The sequence below is a fragment of the Periophthalmus magnuspinnatus genome, chromosome 22 (assembly GCF_009829125.3).
Source record: "Periophthalmus magnuspinnatus isolate fPerMag1 chromosome 22, fPerMag1.2.pri, whole genome shotgun sequence".
Classification (NCBI taxonomy): Eukaryota; Metazoa; Chordata; class Actinopteri; order Gobiiformes; family Gobiidae; genus Periophthalmus; species Periophthalmus magnuspinnatus.
Window position 1 is genome coordinate 21,486,524 of NC_047147.1, and position 23,188 is coordinate 21,509,711.

The 23,188-nt window shown below is 40.2% G+C and overlaps 1 protein-coding gene across 1 annotated transcript; it reads right to left on the minus strand.

The window, feature by feature from the left end:
- Window positions 1-7,080: 7,080 nt before the first annotated feature.
- On the minus strand, window positions 7,081-18,527 carry LOC129457346 (B2 bradykinin receptor-like). The gene is made up of 2 exons (XM_055231174.1): window positions 18,420-18,527; window positions 7,081-8,179 (listed from the first exon to the last, which is right to left on the minus strand). The coding sequence occupies exons 1-2, from the start codon at window positions 18,434-18,436 to the stop codon at window positions 7,207-7,209; spliced, it is 990 nt and encodes a 329-aa protein (XP_055087149.1). The 5' UTR covers window positions 18,437-18,527; the 3' UTR covers window positions 7,081-7,206.
- Window positions 18,528-23,188: the final 4,661 nt, after the last annotated feature.

Genomic DNA, 23,188 nt, shown 5'->3' on the forward strand with positions numbered 1-23,188 from the left:
TTCACCATCCTTCCAAATGTGCCGTCTTCAATAGAGGCATCAATGTTGTGCAAAAAAATACATTAGACAGCTTAAATAAATACAATAATGTATTTACTTTAAGGCTGTGTCCCAATTCGCCAAACTGGCCTTAGAATCACAATTGGAAGTGTGCATTGAAGGGCAGTTATGTAATTTCCGGCACGACAAGGGCTGTCCTATTTCAACGCACCCAACTGAATACGGCCGACAAACCTGCCCTGCCCTTTCCAGCATTTCCATGGAGATCGGACGTAGCCGAGGCGTACATTCATGCAGACTTCGCGCACTTCTATATCCCATCATGCACCGCACCTACGCAAAAAAGAGATGAAAATGGAGAGTGTACGCGGGTACACGTTTAAATGTAAGTACTGTTTAACGTGGGTTCAACTGGTTCAACAGTGCGACATGAAACTGTTAGAATTAAATTCAGATCTGTATGAGGCCACTCAACTCAGTGAAGTCCCGTTAAATAGAGTTTACAGTTATCGCTGTGTAGTCATGTGTAGTTATCGCTGTGTATATTTGTGTATTAATCGTAATGTTTAATATTTTATTTTAATTTAAGAATATTCTTTTGTCTTTAGGGAGCAAGGAGCAGACAGCGCAGTTTATCCATCTGATGGGAGAGTACACGCACCTGTTCAGTGGGGCCAAATACTCTGCACAGGCGGCGTGGAAGTAAGGGCAAAAACACTGCAATATACCCACCTAATATAAGAAGGACCCCAGAAATACATAAAAGTTGCCCTTACTGCAAATTTAATACGTTTACATTTGTACATATGTGGATAGTAATGACTTAACCTGGATTTCCCTATTTCATTCCCGTCTTATCCACAGCCTGTACTTCTGTGAGCAGAAGTACAGAAGAGCCTCACTGATGGCCCTGAATACGCTTATCTGAGATCACAGTGGAGAACTAAACGTACCTGTTTTTCAGTAGACTGTTGCTCACAAAAACATGGGAATTGTTCATTTGATCATCATCAAAACTACCTCCTTTACCAAAGAAGACTCAAAAATATAAAGAAGACATAATGAACTACATAAATGGAATGATAGAATGTGCTGCATAGTAACTGAACAAATGTTTCCAATAACTGTAGGAAATCTAACAGTGTTGTAGAACATTCTGATCGTCAATGTATTATAAGCTGCTGTATTTATAATTGGGTAAATTGAGAATGTTTTTCTGTATGACTCAGGACAATACTGCAGAAGCTGGGCCTGGAGGGGACGGTCACACCCCTTCAGGCCAAAAAAAAGTGGGAAAACCTCCAGAAGAAATATGAAGTATGTACATGATCTGAATGTGTAAATGTGTACTGTTTTCATTTGTACTTATAAACCATTGTGTTAATGTTGTTTTCACATGTCCTGTATTAACATTTGTTCTGTCAAAGGACTGCAAGTACCCAAAGAGCGGGGAAGGTGTGGCGGGGAAGGCCACAGCTGAAACTTGGCCCTGGTTTGTCCCCATGGATGAGGTGTTGGGGCAGAGGGCCTCCATTACCCCCCTGTCCTCATCGCCTCTGTCCCTGAGGACACACCAGGGCCAAGTACTTCCTGACAGCCGCAGCCGCTGGAGGAGGAGGAGGAAGAGGAGGAGCAGGAGCAGCAGCAGCAGGAAAAGCAGCAGCAGGAAAAGCAGCACGAGCAGCAGTGGCAAAGGAGACGAGGGCAACCACGGAAGAGAAAGCGGGAGAATGAAATGCTGAAGCTCTACAGGGAGGACTTACGCATGCAGAGAGAGCGGGACGAGAGGGATCAGGAGGAGAGGAAGGAGCGTTTCGAGTGATTATTTGGTTTACTCGAGAAATTAATAGATAAAAATTAAACAGTTTGATTTTGAAACTTTTATGAGTTTTTCTTTACAAATATTTACATTCACACACATTGTCATGTGTTAAACAAAGGAAAATAAAGTACTATTTAGAATTTATTAACGTAATAACTAAAGTACTAAAGTAACAGTCAAAGTGCAAATGAATAAACCTGAGTGAAGACACACTTCCAGGGACCTTGGCAGTTCTAATCGATCTTCTCTGCCTGGACCGACTTGACAGTGCTGAGATTGAGGTCTTCATCTTCTGGCTGCTAAGTGGGGCTCTCATACCAGGTGCTGCTCCACTGTCCACCGTATTGTTCATGGGCTGGGTTTGCAGGGCTGGCTGGGGCAATAGATGACTGGCATGTCACTTTCGAAAAATCGGAAAGAATATTGATAGTACTGCTCATGTTACATCACATCTATTTACTGTTACAGTGTTTACAGGTAATCACCCTGAAACACTTTCAATAAGAATTTGAAACTTGCTATTCTGTAAATACCTAGATATAATCATGATCCATGAGAACCTCCTCCAGGGCAGAGACCTCAGCACATAGCTGGTCCGGCCACTGTGCTCCAGTGACGGCCTCGACTTCATCGTCCCCTTTGTCCTCCACTACATTCTCCTGTGGCTCGTCAAAGCCTCAAAGGCTTGGAATGATGAAAATTGAAGCGCTGGGCCCCCACACCTTGCACTGGCCGCTTGTAGGGAGTGATGAGGGGGAGTGGACGCTGGACACAGGGGTACCCTCCATCTGCGAGGATGAAGTGCCCTGGAGGAGGATACAGTCCTCTCTGGTACAGAGGACTGTATCAAAGGACTCTTGCATCATGGACAGAACCAGGCCACCCCACGTAGGTGTCTATGAAGTGGCCCTGATGGTCACAGACAGCCTGAAGGATAATGCTCGGAAACAATTTCCTGTTTCTGTAGCTCTAACCATCAGGGCCACTGGGTGGCCTGATTCTTACATGGCAGCCATCTATTGCCCCAGCTGCTCTCCTAAAGGCCCTGTGCCTCGCCAGCCATGCAAACCCAAGGGTCACTGCCTCAAAGTCATCATTGGTAGGGAAGTGGATGACTTTGTGACGCAGGGCCACCACCTCTCCAGTGATCCTGTGGACAATGCGGTGGACAGTGGCGCGTGGTATCCCACGTGGTATCTAATGCTAATGCTAATGCTAATGATTACACATGATACACATTTGACCCACAATTAAGTTAATAGCAGAATAAACCACGCTTACCGATCAGGAACAGCATCCAGTCCATCAAAACATAAGGTCCCTCTACTCCTCAGTCCATCATTAGATCTTCACTCGGTTCCACGAACCGCTCCGGGTCCGAGATGCCTCTAGTTTAACTTGTACAAACATCCACAGTGTCCTCGGTCGCGTACTTCCTTTGTTTTGTACGTTTCGTCTTGTTTAAAACGCAAAACAGTGCGTAAAATTACGCAATACGCGCGCATAATTTTATATCCAGTCTCGTGTTTTTACGCGGAGAAGTGACGGAACAGATTTCACTTTCCTGCAGCAGATTGGATATGGAGGCTCTAACTTCCTTTATGGACATAATTTCTTGACTGGGTTATATTCTCTGGACCTTTACGGAACAAATGAGGCCAACTTTGTGTGAATATGTTGATGTTTGACAGAACCAGTGCGCTCAATGGTAAGTGAAGTCCAGATTCACATTTCTGACTTCTCTGTAAAAACGGCTTTCCTGTCAGCACTGTGGTGATTGGAGGTGTAAATGGTTTACATATTCAGAAAGATGAATGCCGTAGTTTTCATTTGATGTGTAGATTGTTTGTGTGGGTGACGCAGAAATACACGTACATTGCTGTAAAGTTGTAACGTGTAACGCGGGCGGGCCGTCGGAACGGTACCGGTCCGCGGCCCGGTGGTTGGGGACCACTGCTGTAGACAAATGATCCAAATGATCTGTTCCAGATATATTACAATGATATTCTCTTGTTTACTGGTTAAGTCTGTAATTCTAGTTTGATTATGCTTTAGTTCTGGTTTAGTTCTAGTTTAATTCTGGGTTAGTCCTGGTATAGACCTGGTCCCAGGTCTGGTTCAGTACTGGTTTGGAAATTTGGGATTCAGTAGACCTACACGCAATGTCTCACCACAAGATGACACCAAAGAGCCACACAATTCTCACAAGACCCAGAATCAGGAGTTTGTACAGTTCATGAAAGTACTGCCCCCATGTGGTGTACAGGAGTCATTACAGAAACCTTCTTGAAATCCATAGTGCCATGAAAACAGTTAATACATGTACATGGTTCACGTCTGTTTTGGTCCAAACCTACATTTAAACAGGTGCTGTATATTTCACTGTTTCACTGTTTTTCAATGGAAAATGGTAAAGATAGAAACTGAGGGCTGTGGTTTACATTTATGGTTTAAAGGAGCTCTGTGTAAGATTTAGATTTTAAATTCCATAAACAAATATGACTTTTACTGGTGTCCCAAATATTGGTGTTTTGGTTCTCAAGACGATTATCCTATCAAAAAGCAGAATGAGCCTCACATAAGTCTTTAATTTACATTGCCAGTTTCAAAGCTGAAATCCAGTTGGTTTAAACCTAAAATGCCTCTCTCTGATCTGAATCATCACTACCTAAACCCCAGCATCTCCAGCCAATCATGAATCAGTGCTAGTGCAGCCTCTGCAGCTCAGTGAGTGAATTCTGGAGGTTCTGAGGTTTCACATGAGGCCTGTCCATAAACTGAGAATGAGACAAATGTCTATGTGTCTCTGTCTGCAGGTTAAGGCTCTGGACACACAGGTTCAGTTGTGATTGTAGTTACTTTAACAGTAAGAGTGCAGGCTACATACAGCTCCTTAAATGAGAAATACAAGACAAATTTGTGTAAAAAAGGGGGTGTAGTAATTTTATTAAATATGACATAAATACTTCTGCACATGAGTGAAAATGCAAAGAAAAACAGAGATGATCATTATATTTTAGACACATTACCTTCACTCAAATGGACTTCATGTCATTTGTGATCTACATTAGTTTAAATGTAGTGCAAATTTCACTTCATTACAAATAGCAAAATCACACATGCACCTGACAGAAATACTGACCTGATGTATTAAATACATATCTGAAATATTAATATGAATAATTATTTACAGAGGGAGTATTACACTTCTATGGAGCATTAACTGATAACACATAACATATTTAGAATGCATTCACTTTCATTTTCGTTCTGAGTCTCCCATCCTTTTGCTCCCCAAGTTAAGTCACTCCCCCTTCACAGCAGCAACACAAACAGCACTAATGAAACTACTGTACATTGCATCACATTTGTTAAGTCACTATGTACAGCTTTATGTCATGTTTTTGTACATGTATGGAGAATTGTCACATGGGAGCATGGACGTAGGCTTGTGGACTGATAATTATACAGAATCTTCTAGTCTCTAGGGACGGTTCGAATAGGCCCAGGAGAGATTGTTAAAATAATCAAACATGCATGGATGACATCTAAATCCTCTTCAGGCATGTTTTTGATGAGCGAACAATGTTATAACAAGCTCAAGTCCCATTTAGCATAATACTCCCTCTTTAAGTGAACTGTATCTAAATCTACGTACAATGTTTACTTTACACTCTACTAATACAATGATTTGTACTTTTCCACAAAACAAATTGACCGACATACCGGACACATTATGAAACCCACTCAAAGTCATAGAGCCATTTAGATTTCCAGTGTGGTCAGTGCGATGCTTTTACTGTTTATGGGTTTGGCTTCCTCACATTTAACATAATCTTCTAACATGTTTACATTAATACAATTTGTACTGTTAACTTGACTGCCGTTTCCTCCTACAGACACAAAACACTCATTCAGGGACAATAAGATAGCATGAGAGGTCTTCCCCTGAGGATGGGTGTGGGTTCTGCAAGAGTGTGGTCCAAGATTTTTATTTTCTGTTTTTTTTTTTTTTCTTCTGCAGAACATTTGTCATTGTAGTTTCAATATTAAAGGTCCTCTATAAAGCAGAATTGACTCTTGTGAGCTTTAAGCCATGTTAGAACACTGTTACCACATCAAAAACAGACCTGGAGTTGTGTTTTATTTCATTCACACATGTCTGAGTAACCCTCTACTGTTATTCTGTCCACATCTCCAATGCTCAAAATGCTCTGTTCCACTTTGTGATGTCATGTAGTGGTAGTTTTCTATCGGCTAGGCTAAGATAGTTAGCAGTGACTAGCAGTAAGTGAGATATACACACTGGTAATCTATGTTAGATTATTACAACATTATTTACATATTTGATTAAGTTTATGGTTAACCATGCATTTTGGAAACGCAATTGTCTCATGTTTAATGAATAAGAAGCAAAAACAAAGCTTAGCACCTAAACGCTCCAAACCCTGCTTTCTTTATAGTCGCAGTTATGGTTAAGCAGGAATCCCATCCATTTAAAAGGAGAATTTGGAGAAAACTTCGCCACTAAAGTATGACATGAAGTAGGTTCATTTGTGTAAAATGTTCAATGTTCATTTGACCAACAAGTCAACACTGCACTGATTCTCTGGAGGCCTTAAAATGGCTCTGTAGTCCATACATAATGTATATGCAAGATTGGCAGCCCCATGCAAAATAATACAAACTGAATGACGATGGTGGCGCCCACGGAAACTTCCGGAACACGGTATAATAGGCTTATTGTGGAACAATGTAAGTAAGACGTAGGACATAACACTACAGGCTCGAGGTTTATGAACTGATCTTAAACACAGACTGTATAAACAGACTGCAAGAAGAACAGGAAGTCTGGGCTTCATGCCTCCATTGTAATACTGATGAGACAAAGTGCAAGTCAAGACAAGTGCTCATGTAAACACAGCTAATAACACTGCACAACATAAACTCTTGTGAGCTTTAAACCATATTATAATGTTAACTCCTCAAGAACAGACCTGGAGTCATGTTTTATTTCATTCACACATGTCTGAGTAACCCTTTACTGTTATTCTGTCTACATCTCCAAAGCTCAAAATGCTCTGTTCCACCTTGTGATGTCATGAAGCAGTAGTTTTCAACTTAACAGTTAACTTTTACCTTTAGTTCAGTAGAGAGGCACAATTCCAGGATTGAAATAATCCGAATGATTCTAGTGAAGTGGAGCACTTCCTGTATTACCACATGACAACACAAGGTGGAACATGTGTGAGTGAAACAACACTATTCTGAGTATATTTCTGTAACAACATCATAATATAGAGCAGAAAATAGCGTAATATGGGCCCTTTCAAGTCTTAAATTAAAGTAGTTTTAGAAACGTACAAGCTCTTCTGATTCTAAGATCATTTGAAGCTGCTTGTGGTAATCCGCGTTTCGGACATTCTCATTGACCCTTGCCCTCTTCCCACCTCCCGTATCTTCTTACGAAAATTCTTACCCACAATGACGTACAGGACGGGATTAAGGGCGCTATTGAAAAACCCAAAGTAGAGGAAGAGAATTCTACAGATGTACAAGTGAAGCCATATGCTACACGTATTCTCGATGAGGTTAATTCTTACACCTAGCTCTATCATTCTTGTTATGCTAAACGGCAACCAGCAGATAAAGAAAGCCAGCAACACAGTAAGAACTAAAATGGTGGCTTTGTGTTCCGTTTGTTGTGTGCTGTTTCTGTTGCTGAGCCTTCTTGTCAGGGTGTGGACGATCTTAACAGTGCAGAATAAAATGATGAGAAGAGGAATAATAAACGCCATAATAGTTTGTATCACCTCGTGTGCGTAATAGACACTGTCGGAACAATTCCAACCGCATACATATTCCTCAGTTCCATTATACGGTATAGCTTTTCTGCACATAAGAATCTGGATGTTTAGTAGCAAACCCAAGCACCAAACCAAAAAGCAACCCAACATGGCGTATTTACGTCTACGCAGTATGCATTGCTTCAGTGGGTACACCAATGCAAAAAAACGGTCAATGGAAACCAGAACGAGAAAATAGATGCTGCAGTTGTAGTTCATGACGAGTAGAAGAGAGACAAATGTACACATGGGTCCTCCAAAAGTCCAGTGGTGGTCATTGGCCTCGTACACGCCCCACAAAGGCATGAGGACCACCAGGAAGAGATCGGCGATGGCCATGTTGCTCAGGTAGATTTCGGTGGCGGTGCATTTCTGCCGGTGGAGCAGGAAGACCAGGAGAACCAGCAGGTTGAGGGGGATGCCTAGAGCAGAGATGGTGTAGATGTACGGAGGAACCCAGGAGGTGTTGAGGTCACTGATGTCACAGTCCTGATCAGAGGTGTTGGGAGAGCTGCAAAAACAAGGAGACACCATTCAGATGTAAGCCAACATAGAAAACCAAAACCAACCAAATCAACTACAAGGCAAGGCAAGTTTATTTGTATAGCACAATTTGTACACAAAGTAATTCAAAGTGCTTTACAGAATAAGAAAGACATTAAAATCACACAAATCAAAACATAAACAATCACAAATAATGATCATAAAATTAACATTAAAACAGAAGAGTGCAGAATAAAAACCTTTCAGTCATATCCACAGCTAAACAGAACTGTTTTGAGCCTGGATTTAAACATTGTCAAAGTAGAGGCCTGTCTCACATCTTCAGGAAGATTGTTCCAGGTTTTAACTGCATAAAAATGAAATGGTGATTTCCTGTGTTTAGTCCTGACTCTGGCACCAGTAGGAGGCCGGACCCTGAAGTCCTCAGAGTGTGAGATGGTTCATGTGGCACTAACATGTGGGAGATGTTCTTTGGTGCTGGTCCATGGAGAGACTTGTTCACAAGCAGAGCTTCTTTAAAGTCTAGAACTTTAAAGTTCTCCAGCTAAACTCAGACAAGACTGAAGTCATAGTCTTTGGCTCACAGAAACATAGAGAAAGTGTCAGCAGTCACCTCCAGTCTCTCTCTCTTTAAAACCTTCAAATCAGGCAAGAAATCTAGGGGTAATAATGGACTCAGACTAAACTTTAACAGCCACATCAAATCAATAACATCTGCAGCTTTTTGCCATCTAAAAACATTGCAAAAATCAAAAGTATACTGTCAGCCAGGTGTGCAGAGATCCATGCATTTATCTCCAGTAGGCTTAGGCTACTGTTACGGCCTGCAGCTGCAGTACATCCAGAACGCTGGAGCTCGGGTCCTGACTAGAACCAGGAAGTACTTCACACATGTGTCCTGTGCTCAGGTCTTTGGCTCCTGTGGCTCAGAGAATAGACTTTAAAGCAGCTCAGTGTGAACAAGTCTCTCCATGGACCAGCACCAAAGAACATCTCCCACATGTTAGAGCCACATGAACCATGTCACACTCTGAGGACTTCAGGGACCCGCCTCCTACTGGTGCCAGAGTCAGGACTAAACGTGGGGAATCAGAGTTTCAGTTTTCAGCTTAAACCTAAAGATGTCAGACAGGCCTCTACTTTGACAATGTTTAAATCCAGGCTCAAAACTGTTCTGTTTAGCTGTGCATGTGACTGAGAGGTTTTTATTCTGCGTTTCTGTTTAAATTATGTTTTGATTTGTTTGTATTGTGATTTTAATGTTTTTTTAATTCTGTAAAGCACTTTGAATTGCTTTGTGTACATAGTGCTATACAAATAAACTTGTCTTGCCTTGCAGAGTCTCCCACCCTTAGTTTGAAGCACAAATCTGAGCCTGGGTCATTTCTGTCTGTGATTTGCTTGTAGATAAACGGAGTTCTCACATCTCCGTGCAACTGGCAACACTTGCCAGTTTTTCTGCAGAACTGGGCGGCTTTTAAAGAGTTGTCATGGGTGAAAAATATTGTTTGTGGGTTTGACCAGAGCTATTTTCCATACGTACTGATTTTAAAGTAATCCAAAGAGAACGTCCTGAGAGTCCTGAATTTTGATGACAAATCTTCATATCCAAAGCTATCATCACTCTGTGGAACATCTATTTGTGTGAGAAAGAGGGGAGGGTCTGTGTTACCAGAGGAGCACTACCTTCATAAATACAGTGGAACATACACCTTTACAATTACACTTTTATTATGATGTAATGCTAAAGTTAAACCAGACGATAATACCAGTAGGTGGCACACACAGAGAATATAACAGATTTCATTGTTGCTTGGACTGAAGGACAGGACTGTGAGTTCCTGTGGCCCTGCCGTTGCATGAAGACAACGCTCTGCTGACCAGACGATCCTCCTCCCAACATCTGCGCTGCTACACACTATAAAAACTGAAACACACACTCCCCCCCTATCTTTTCTTTTACCTGTGTGAGACTCAATAAATCCGTCTGACTTTACATTTCAGATTCGTGGCTCTTTGACACCAGAAACAAACGAGCGTGCCCTCAAACTAAGGTAAGCAGAAAACCTTTTTAATAAATGTCTGCACAGGTCAGATTTGATTAGCGTTGTCACTGTCACAGAGATCTGTAATTCTTTGTCTCGCAAATGTATAAATTTGGTTTGCTTTTATTTAGGGTTATGTTTTTTTCTGTTTGAGTTTTTACACATGTAAAGTGTTTCCTAACACATAGAAATGGAACAATAAGAAATCCTGGTTGGAGCAGATGGCACTAGACCCAGTCAACTTGTAATACACTAGGTCTATAGTTGGCCAGAGTTGGACTCTGAGGATGTGAAAACATCCTATGAGCAAGACAGTTGGATTGTGATTAGAGAGGCATGGAGCCTCGGGTTTGGAATCCACTCAGCTGAGCATAGTTTATTTAAACTGGCAGGGACAGAACCTCTGTTTTTTGCTTTTGGAGTTAGTGAGGGTGGCCTAGGTCTCTGACTTCTCATTTTTAGCCTTTACTGCAGTATTGGCTGGAGCAGAGACTGTATCGGCTGTATTTGGGGGTGGAGAAAAATAAAGGTGAAAGCCCGAGGTCTAGGAGTGTGATGTCTGTAAAACTGAAATCTCATTTTAGATTCATCCTTGAAAATAACTTGCTACAAATATATTATTATTAATATTGTTTTATTATTTATTAATATTATTTTACTTTTTAGTATTGTGGATCTTTTAATTATTATTTTTGTATTTTTCATTTTAGTTGTTCTAGTTTTGATTTATAACATAAGCATTACAAAAAATCTTGATTTTCTGACATTGTTGATCAATCTGAAGTTTCTTCTTCCAACAGTGTTGCTCTAGGGCTGCAACACTCACACTGTATATGATACTCATTTGAAATGGCACAAATCACAAAAGAAAAAAATCTCTAAATCTTTAGAGAGATTACTTAAAGTCACAATTATGAACCATAAGTGCAGAGAAGTATAGGAGGGACAGTGACGAATACCCATTTGTTCTCAATAGGAACATTTAAATTGTATAAATGTTGATCAGACAAAATAAACCTTGTGTTGTTAAAAGGGGGAGGATGCAGGTAATATACATACATATAGTATATAGTAGAGTTTAACTGGACAACTTTGAGAAAGGACAACTGCCTAGTTAAGGCAGTGATTTAAGAAAAAAACAAAAACAAAGAAGGTGGAAATAGGAACTAGTAAATGAAAAAAATAGTTTTGATGATGGACATTTGTAGATAGACATTAGACAACAGGACACTGACTCATGAACTGAATGAGCTCAGTGTTTGGACTGATAAATGTGTCACTGACTGATATCTGCCAGACTATTAGGCATGGACGAATTTCAAAGAATACAACTTTACTTTTACTAGAGTAAACGTAGAAACAAATCATGAACCAGTGATGTCATTGGATGCCTTGCCATTAGGCAGATCCAAACCAAACATCTGGATCTCTCTTTATATAAGACCTCGATTAGGGGAATTCTTTTCATCCTGAAATAAGTGTTCTTAGAAATCTTCAAGATCATGAAATCTCTGACTATTCCAGAGCACTTTCCTTGGTAATGGTAACCTAACCTGAATGAAACACATATTCTTAGGTCCAAACAAAGGTTACCTAAAAGTCACTACAAACTGACAGATAAAAGTCATAATATCTGTTGGATCAGCATCATTTCCTCTTCTTCTGGATGCTCATTGAAACAGATTAAAATTCATTTGGCCTGAATAATCTCTTCATTGTGACTATTGCAATGCCTGGGTGTTCTCTTTGAGGCACCTTACTCTCTCTATTTTTTATTGTTTACTGTGCTGGATAGTACTTTTACTTTTACTCCTCTAATACTTTTCTACCCATTCCTGACCCTTACCCCTTGTCTGTTCCCAAAATCAGAGCTGGCGTAATTGATGCATTTTCACTGATACATTTTGTTGGTGGTGCACTATTAAAAACCATGTTAAAAATAAGTACTTTCAATGCAGTATGTGTCAGGCCAAGTTGACTAGAGCCACTAATACTGTTATTATCACCATGTTCATCTGTTTTTCTACCATTTTGGCCTTTTCTAGCTTTCTGTGGCTGTTTCAGGATCCCTTTTGCTTGAATGGGTGAACACTGTGTGATTGTGGCTTTTACTAAAGAAGTTGTTGCTGCAAAACAAACAGCACTGCTTCCTGCTTTTCCTGACACTCCTGCTCACGTCACAGTTATGTCTGACTGTGAGACTGAAGACATGTTTGTTTTGGGGTCATTAATGTTTTTGATTTTCAGGTTGGTTTAGTTATCGCCTGATCATGTTCAGGTAATAGAAAGGCGGTACTGCTCGAGACTGTACTGTAACAAATGTGTTTTTTGATGTCGTACCGCATAGATCCACATGTGTTGGCCTGTTGTGGTCATGCATGTGTAGTTTATGGGAAGGGTTATAAAGTCTCCAGATTACAATGGATAATCTGTATAGCGTGCTTAGTCTACTCATGGATCATGTTTGCTTTTGCTGATTGATTCATTATGAAAGTAGAAGACATCGGGCAACATTTATTCATAGATAGCAATGTGTGACCAAATATAGTCAAATCTGTCTTCATTATTTACATATTTGGTCAAAAAAATATGGTTCCCCTGAGCGCGGATCTTTGATCTTAAATAAACTTAAATTTAAACAAGCCATCAAAATGAGGGAAAAAAATCCTTTAGGACGATAGATGGTCCTGAGAAATGTTTGGGTGTGTGGATGAATGAATCAGAGTGTAAGAAATTATGCAAACAGGCAGCCTGAATGTGAGAAAGGGAGTAAAAGGGAGAGGGGCCCCAACTCTGATAACAAGAGTGAGTGTGATACTAAGAAAGGGATGGATAGGCTTCTGTTATAGGGACCCACAAATCCTTTCACTCCTGCATACACACTTGCTAACAACATTGGATCCAGCACAACTACACAAGAAAACATGATTAGAAAACAGGTCCACAACAAGGATTTTTTTTGTGTGGTTGTGGTCCTCTTTGTCACCAGAAATGAACATCCTTACAGATCCCATGAAAGAGCTGAGTCCCATCATTTTGTGCATCACTCCATGCAGTGGACACCAGGCTTTAGAGAAGTTTGATAAAAGGTTCCACGTTCCTGAAGTTTGTCTTTGTCTTGTCTTGGTTACTTTTGTTCAATAATTGCTAAACGCCCTGCGACTGAGTTTACAGTGTTCTTATCAAGATAAATGCTCTTTACATCGTGCGTTATTAGGTAAAAGCTAATAAATAAAGAAAATTAGACTTAGTATGTATTCATTTGCATTTTCTCAGGTAAAAGCTAATACAGAAGGTCACCTTATTTCTGCCTGACACTATCTCAGACACTTGCTTCTCTGTCATGATGTACTTCAAGAGTGACAAAAAGAGAAATAGTAGCAGAGATATGAGAACTATAAGGAAACAACCCCATGACACTATCGCAGACAGTTGTTTCTGTGTCATGGTGCAATATCTGTCACTCTACAGCAGCACACCAGATGATATCTCTTCATTGCCTTAAAGGGATTACAGTTACAGCAGCCTGGGTTTGAAAAGCTGTGGTTAATAGAGGCTGTGTTGATATAACTGTGTTTATCTCAAGCCGGGACAGTGCATTTCAAACAGATGATTATGTTGTGGATAACCCTGAGCCGGAGCAGTGCGGGGTGGGAGCTTTTTACACAAGCCACAGCTTGTTATGGCCCCAGGCCTTATGCTCTTCCCATTTTATTGTATCGGTCCTATATTTTGTGTGTGTGTCTGAATCTCTCCCGTTTCTCTCCCCTTTACCCATGTAATCCTGCCTCACTGTGGATTGGAGGACCATTTTCCCACTTGGCCAATCCTGTGACTTCAGGAGATTCAGCACACCTGCTCAGGGCTGCCGGCCTTCGTGTCCAGTCTGCCATTTTTGTGTGTGTCTCTTTGGTCGTGTCACTAATGTGGAAGTGACTCTGTTTCCGAGACACTTGACTTCAGTAGTGATGTTTGTCATGATTTTGTCATGTATTTGTAAAATTTGTTTCGTAGTTAAAACTTCTGTTTAACCCTTGCATGTTACCTTCTGTTTAAATATTTGAGATCCATTTTGTTTAGTTTACCTTCTACAACCCCGTACATTAAATTACGTCTTTATTTTACCAGTTTTCCACCTTGGTTTTCTGTTACATCCCTGACCCTAGGCGAGCTGAGTATATGTATTAAAAGTTTCACAAAAAACAGACAACATAAAAAAATAACCAAAAAAAGGTATAAGAAGTACTCCAGTTTTGTTTCTTAAAGGTACAGTATGTAACTTTCTATTTCCACAGAATCATGCAGGTGACATGCCATCACCTGCATGATTCTTTGTGATAGGAGGCAATTTTTCCTCATAAACAAAACTAAAAAAAAACAAACCCATTGGGTTATAGAACAAATGATGAATGTGAACCCTAAACTGATTTGACATATAAAATCTAATCAAACTTTCATACAAAAATGTAACACAAAGTGTTTCCAATCATTGAAAACATTCCCACATGCTTTTCCAACCAACTACCTCTAATCCCACAAACCCATGTCCATAAATAGGGCTGGGCAAAGGTGTTGAGTGACAATAAACCAACCAACGCTGGAGTCTGAAAAGACATTATTGAAGGTCATGTACTAACAAACCTAATACCAAGGCGTCAAATCCATCTCGATCAAACTCCAATGAGACCACTATTCCTAAGGAGCTAGGCCTATCTGATATGCAAAACTTCAAGACAAGGAAGGGACTCAGAATTATACATATGAATGTACGTAGTATCATATCTAAATGAGTAAAAGCCAAAATTTTAATCTGTCAACTGGACAAAAAGTTGTTGGGATGAAGACATTTTGCTGCTCATCCAAGCCGCTTCTTCAGTTCTGGTCAGATTACTGGTGGACACTGCCTCATATCTATCTGCTGAGAGGAGCTAGATACACTGACACTGTAAACAGCTATTGTTTCCAGTTTTAGCCTAAATCTAAATGGCCTACATTCAGTCTTAATTGGCCTAATGGCTTGCTCTGTTGTTATGTTTGTTCTCTTTATTTTCTTTGTTATCTTTGGGTCCGGGGATGGAGTTACATATTGGGGACAGGACAGCGATATATATAGTCCAGAAACTATAATTTTACATTTAGCAATATTAATACGTTTAAAACTCCAACCAGTGATAGAGGCTGTAAATGACCCTATGGACCCTAACAAAATTACTCTTATTGCAGGTGACATGGAAAACCCACCACACACTACAGGATTTTTCAGTCCACACGTGAGGAGCAATGTTCCCTCTAATTTTCCCTATAATTTTTCACGAGTCTGAGCAAACACACAAACTCCCTGAGCGTCCCATGGACCAGTGTGAGCGACATCAGACGTGCACACTGTGGTCATGCTGCATCACATCCATCCAAGTTAAATGGTTTATTAAAAGAATCAAATTACTGCATTTACATTTCTGTTATAAGACTTTTAATTAAGTGCTTTAGCCACTTATACAATGAAAATGACAAAAATCTTGCTCATGACCTGTGTAGTATGTTAATGCTATTGGAAGTATAAATATTTAATTTTAACTATGGCAAAACATGAGCTTCAACCAAACCAAGACAACTGTAAACTCCAATGTTGAAAACACACTTAACATTTTTATGATAAAGCTCTGACTTGTATTATGAGTATAAGCCATTGTGTGCAGATTGGCACTAGCTAATGCTAATGATTACGCATGATATATTTGACCCACAATTAAGTCAATAGCAGAATAAACCACGCTTACCGATCAGGAACATCCGGTCCATCAGCACATAAGGTCCTCTACTCCTCAGTCCATCATTAGATCTTCACTCGGTTCCACGAACCGCTCCGGGTCCGAGATGCCTCTAGTTTAACTTGTACAAACATCCACAGTGTCCTCGGTCGCGTACTTCCTTTGTTTTGTCCATTTCGTCATGTTTAAAACGCAAAACTGCTGCAAAACAGTGCGCCAGAGCGCGGGCCGTGGGAACGTTAAGGGGATAAACACTTGAATCATGAGCGAGTCTTCGCTCCACATCGGCTAAAACTCTGATAGCGGCGCATGAGGAGCCTGTCAATGACGTGGATAAACTGCTCAAATACGTATGTGAATCACATAATTGGCTGGAGCAGCTCGTCACCGGTCACACTCATTGAAAAATGAATGAATGAATGAATTTGTGTGTGTTTATTTTATTTGCAACTCCGGTTTAATTTTTTTGTGCGCAGCACAGATTTTCTGTGCGCGGAGACCGTGTCAGCAGTGCGCAATTGCGCACGCGCGCAGTTTAGAGGGAACAGTGGTGAGGAGATTCAGACGAGATTTTAAATCTAACAATCCTCTGAGCACAAAGACTGCAGCGAAGAGACCGCGTACCACAAACTAAAAGTTGTGAGCTACAGGCTAGTGCATTTCCTGGCTGTTTATACTTTAAAAGGCCCCATATTACACTATTTTCTGATTTATGTTATAATCTTGTTATGTCATCAAAACATACCTGGAGTTGTGTTTTGTTTCATTCACACATTGAACACACAAATCCTGCATATTTATGCTGAACTCCTTTCTCAAACAAAACACACTTTGTTCTACCTTGTGATGTTATGTGGAGTGCAGTCAGAGGCCGGAGGGAGTCCTGTTCGGGGACTACAGGATCTCATCTCTGCTGTTTGCAGACGATGTTGTCCTGATGGCTTCATTGAGCCACTGGAGTGGTTTGCAGCCGAGTGTGAAGCTGCTGAGACGAGAATCAGCTCCTCCAAATATGTGGCCATAGTTCTTGACTGGAAAAAGGTGGCTTGCCCTTTCCAGGTGGGTGGAGAGTGTCTGCCTCAATTGGAGGAATTCAGATATCTTGGAGTCTTGTTCACAAGTGAGGGAAGGATGGAACATGAGATTGACAGGCCGATTGGTGCAGCATCTGCATCTACCTCCTAGACGCCTCCCAGTGGAGGTGTTGTGGACATGTCTTACTGGGAGGAGGCCCAGGAAAGACTCAGGACATGCTGGAGGTACTATAATTCTCGGCTGGCCAGTGTTTGAAGTGAGGGAAGTCTGCGAGTCCCTGCTTAGATAGTGGACTTGTGATAAATATTGTTTTCTCCCTCTCTCTCCCTCCTACTTAACTTCTTCAACTTATAAATAAAAACACATTTGAACATTCTGGTTGAGAGGAGTCGACCTTCTGTCGTGCAGACTGTTCTCATTGTCCTTTGAAGTAAAAGCTAACAGCTGTATTGATTTATCACCACTGTTTTTCTAGAAATGCTGCCATCTTTATTGCAAGCCTGCTATGAAGAAACACTAAAATCCAAATTGCTGCAGAAAAAAAGAGATAGAGCAATAGCCAAGACCACATTTTCATGGAGTCAAGAAGGAGGAAGCCATACATAAGGCCAAATAAGGTTTAAGGAAATGTGAGCCCACTCAGAGTAAGGACTATGTTTTTACCTGGGACAGTCCCAGTTTTGAGCCCTGTGTCCCCTGTCCCAGTAGATTTATCCAAAACCATTGATGTGTCGCAGTTTTATACAAGAAATGTCCCAGGTGTCCCTATTTTTTTACCAATCTGATCGCCCCAAGAGTAAAGGGTTTGATATACTGTTGTTTGTTTACAGATTTCCAGATCTGAACTTTGAAAATCTGGTCACCCTAAAAACACAAGTATAAAATAGAGAAGGAAGTAATTCTGCTGAGTCTGATGACAGCCGCACAGAAGTGCACAAGTAAATAAGTCCACCAACCGCATGCTACCTCTTTGCTCTTTTGACTTTTTTCTAAAAAGTGTAAGCACATATAGGAAGTTTAACTATTCATTTAATTAAAACACAGTTAACATCATTATATTTAAGACTTTTCAAATGATGCCTAGTTTTAAAATTTTGGTTTATATTTCATTTATATAGGTAATTCCATAACTTTTACTTAGCAACCATGATGTTAACAAGGAGCAAAACTGTCTAAATTGCACAATAATTATGATTAGACTAATAAAAATAAATGATAACACTTTTATTTTGTTACAAAAATGCCTTTCTTGTGTGCAAATTGTTATTTTTGGATTGATTTTTTTTTTTCTCCACTTTTTTCCACAAACTGACATTATTATCTCACCAAACCAGCCAAGTAGAAAAACATGAAAACCTATCACTTTAACAAAATAACATCATTAAAAACTTTTCCATACCTGGTTGGCATGTCCATGTTGGTTCGGATGCGAGGTGTTTTCCAACTGGGATTCTGGTGTCTCTGTTCTTGTTTGCATTCACTCTCTCCCTCTTATTAGTTCCAGAGCAGCACACATTTCTGTGGAAGTAAGAGAAGGCTCACTCTATTGGGAAGTGGCCCACCCTCAGCACTCCCTCTCCCGCCTCCATGTGTGACCTGCTTCTGCTTATTCAATCAAAACAGGTCGTTGTTCAAACAGTCTCTGTCTACAGAGTATCAGTGCCATTAAGGAGAAGTTATATATTCCACATATTTTGGCAGAATGTGATGTTTAAAAAGATAAAAGATATGGAAATACCAAAACTTCCACCCTGTATCACCATTAGCTCAAAAAAACAATAGAAACACATATCCTAGCCCAAAGAAAAAAAGAGGAAAAGAAAAAGAAAGAAAAAGAAAAGCTGAAACCTCATGTCAGGTGGGTTCCCCTCCCTAAACTAATATATACACCTGACTATGTGAGAAAGTGGCTACATAAATTCCCATTAGTACTTGTTTATTTACATATCTTCATTTTTCTACAAAGAGTATAGGCTTATCCATCTAAGGATTGAAATTAAATCTAGTGCCTTTTCCATGTCCATCCGCTGTGAAAACAATGCTCCTTATTTAGTTCCATTGTGTAGTAGTAGTTAGGAGAGTATTTCTCCACATTTTTAATGTTTGTGAAGAAAATAGTTTTAGGTTAGCCGGATAAAGAACGAATGTGTTCAATACCTTCAAGTTTTACTGTGGAAAATAGTATACATTTCTCTCTTATTACTCAAGTTGCCAAGCACTCAAATGTCATAAAGTACCATCCTCATTAAATGAACACTAATGGCAGAGAAAACAAACAATAGCTAATGCATTGGATATAAAACTCCAGTGTCAGATAACATGGGATTTACTGTAAGCTGCTCATGCCTTAAATCGGTCGTATTTGATACTTTTGTTCTCTCTAATGAAGAGGGGAAAAATCACTCAATAGTACAGCAGTGTCCACATACAGTTCTGTATCTGTTAAATTGACAGTATGACCTTTTAACATTAACCTAAAGTTTCCTGTTAAAACCTGATATAAAATGAACTTGAAATAATGTAATATGTAAACAAGAAGTACGGCAAGAGTGGAGGTTCAGTCCACTTTTACGTGCTTGTACAGACATATGGTGATAAATGTTAAGTTAAGTGATAATTTTAAGCCTATAAATGTTAAGTTGTATGTTTTTGCACCTGTAGTAGTGGGCGAGTAGTAGTAATGTGAGTAGTAGTAATAGCAGTAGTGCTAGAAGTGGTTCGCCCTCACTATTGCACAAATTTCACATATTTGAACAACTCGATTATACGTAAACATGTTTACTCAGTGTGTTCAGTACTGTGGAGATACAGTAGAAGGTCAAAGTGAATAAAATGCAGTGCACCCGGGTGCAGACATGAGGTGCTGTTCCAACACAGAGTATGTTTATGTTGTTTTAATATATTCAAATTTGGTGATTTACTGATGTTCTGTCAAAGTGAGTCACTGTTCCTCCATGTTCTCATGTACTATCCATCCAGTTTATAAGTCTGGTCACTAGCTCCATCTTACTGCCGCCACTCAGCACCAGTATCCAGCTCAACTTTACACATGGGGGAGAGAATACTGTGACAGTGACAACAGAAAAACATCTCTCCATCCATTTTCTTCTGTTTATCCAGGGCTGGGTCGCGAGTGCAGCAGTCTCAGCAGGGACTCCCAGACTTCCCTGACCCCAGACATGTCCTCCCGCTCCTCTGGTGGGACCCCAAGGCATTCCCAGGCCAGCTGAGAGACATAATCCCTCTAGTGTGTCCCGGGTCTTCCCCGGGGCCTCCTCCTGGTGGGACATGCCCAGAACAGGTGTCCAGGAGACATCCTGGGCAGATGCCCGAGCCACCTCAGCTGGTTCTGCTTGACATGGAGGGGCAGTGGCTGTATTCCGAGCTCCTCCCGTGTGACCGAGTTCATCACCCTATCCCTAAGGGAGCACCCAACCACCCTGCAGAGGAAACCCATTTCGGCCGCTTGTATCCACGATCTTGTCCTTTCAGTCATTACCCAGAGCTCATGACCATAGGTGAGGGTAGGAACGTAGATTGACCAGTAAATCAAGAGCTTTGCCTTCCAACTCAGCTCCTTCTTTACTACAACAGTCAGATACAGCGACCACATCACTGCAGACGCTGCACCGATCTGCCTGTCAATCTGCCTGTCAATCTCACACTCCCTCACCTTCCCTCACTCGTGAACAAGACCCTGAGGTACTTGAACTCCTCCACTTGAGGCAGAGACTCCCCACCTGAAAAGGGCAAGCCACCAATTTTTGGTTGAGAATCATGGCTTTGGATTTAGATGAGCTCATTCTCATCCCAGTCACACTCGGCTGCAAAGTGCCCCAGTGCCTGTTGCAGGTCTTGGCTCAATGAAGCCATCAGGACAACATCATCTGCAAACAGCAGAGATGAAATCCTGTAGTTCCCAAACCAGACCCCCTCCAGCCCCTGGCTGCGTCTAGAAATTCTGTACATGAATATGATGAATGGAACCGATGACAAAGGGCAGCCCTGGCGGAGTCCAACATGCACCAGGAACAGGTCTGACTTCCTGCCAGCAACGCGAACACAGCTCCTGCTCTGGTCATACAGGGACCGGACAGCCCTTAGCAAAGGGCCCCGGACCCCATACTCCCAGAGCACCCCCCAAAGGACACCACGAGGGACACGGTCAAATGCCTTCTCCAGATCCACAAAACACATGTGGACTTGTTGGGCAAACTCCCATGAACCCTTGAGCACCCGATGGAGAGTATAGAGCTGGTCCAGTGTTCCATGACTGGGGCGAAAACCACACTGCTCCTCCTGAATCCAAGGCTTGACTAGCATCCTGAGCAGAAAAACACTGGACAGATTACTGTATCAGAATGATGACCCAGAGCCTGCTTATTAGGTGCTATTAAATTATTTTTTTACTAAAGGTGTAGGCTTTGTCAACAAAAGAGAGCTGCTTCTGCTGTGCGTAAAGAGAGCGACTCAGGTAATCCGTCTCCCTTAGCTCCAAATTGAGTTTAATCAAGTACAGGACAGGTTTAATCCCGCTGTACAACATGCACAGGGTTAGCGCCAGTCAACCAACCAGAATCATAGAAAAGGTAAGAGCTGCCTACTTCACACACACCATCAATCAAAATCATGAAATGCATTTGCAGTCACTGTGTTCATGTGAAATTGGCACTTAGTGGCCAATCACGCCCATACACGTTACATCACAGAGGAAGTAGAGCCTATTTGTACATCACTCATCGATATAGAAGCAGCATCATGTGCTTAACAACTATGACATGATCATACAGTGGACTGAATGAACAGCACTTATTATCCTGGTACATTGTACTGTACACCAGAGATGGACTCAAACATGTGGCAGCTACAAAGTCTACAGAGGGTTTTTCAGCCACGTTATGACGTGTCGTGTCTCCTAATATTCCATGAACATTCTATAGTTTACTATCACTGGTGAATGAAGAATCCCCTGTAAAACATCTTTGAGTGTAGAAAAAGCACAACAAATACAATGTATTATTACATTACATATTATATACTCTGTATTATTACAGAGACTTGTACACACCAGAGGAGGGGACCGTACTGTGGGATTTGGATATTGTGACTTACCCTTACTTACCCTTACTTGTTACGATGCCTTTAACTACTATAGTTTAGTTTAAACATCTGAAGCTTAACAGAGCATTTTGAGCTTTGGAAATGTAAACAGACTAATAAGAGTTACTCAAACATGTGTGAATGAAATAAACACAATATTATACACAATATTGTGTTTATAACAGGGCTTAAAGCTCACAAGAGTCAATTTCATGTAATATAGGACCTTGAATTATGCTTTAGGTTCGTCCTGGTACAGACCTGGTTGGTATAAGTCTAGTCCCAGGTCTGGTTCAGTTCTGGTTTGGAAATTTGGCAGAGCGATGTTGGTAAAGTGTTTTATATATAATGTGTGAGTTATGTGGTCCTCTTCGTCTTATTTATATATATATATATATATATATATATATATATATATATATATATATATATATATATATATATATATATATATATATATATATATATATATATATATATATATATATATATATATATATATATATATATATATATATATATATGTATATATATATATATATATATGTATATATGTATATATGTATATATATATATATATATATGTATATATGTATATATGTATATATATATATATATATATATATATATATATATATACATATACATATATATATATACATATATATATATGTGTATATATATATGTGTATATATATATGTGTATATATATATGTGTATATATATATGTGTATATATATATGTGTATATATATATGTGTATATATATATGTGTATATATATATGTATATATATATATGTATATATATATATATGTATATATATATATATATATATATATATATATATATAGAGAGAGAGAGAGAGAGAGAGAGAGAGAGAGAGAGAGAGAGAGAGAGAGAGAGAGAGAGAGAGAGAGAGAGAGAGAGAGAGAGCGTTTTAATTATTATTATTGCTGTTTATTGGATTAGAAGCCATTAGATTAGACGTTTGTACAGTTCATGAAAGTAACCCTGTACTGCCCCCATGTGGTGTACAGGAGTCATTACAGAAACCTTCTTGAAATCCA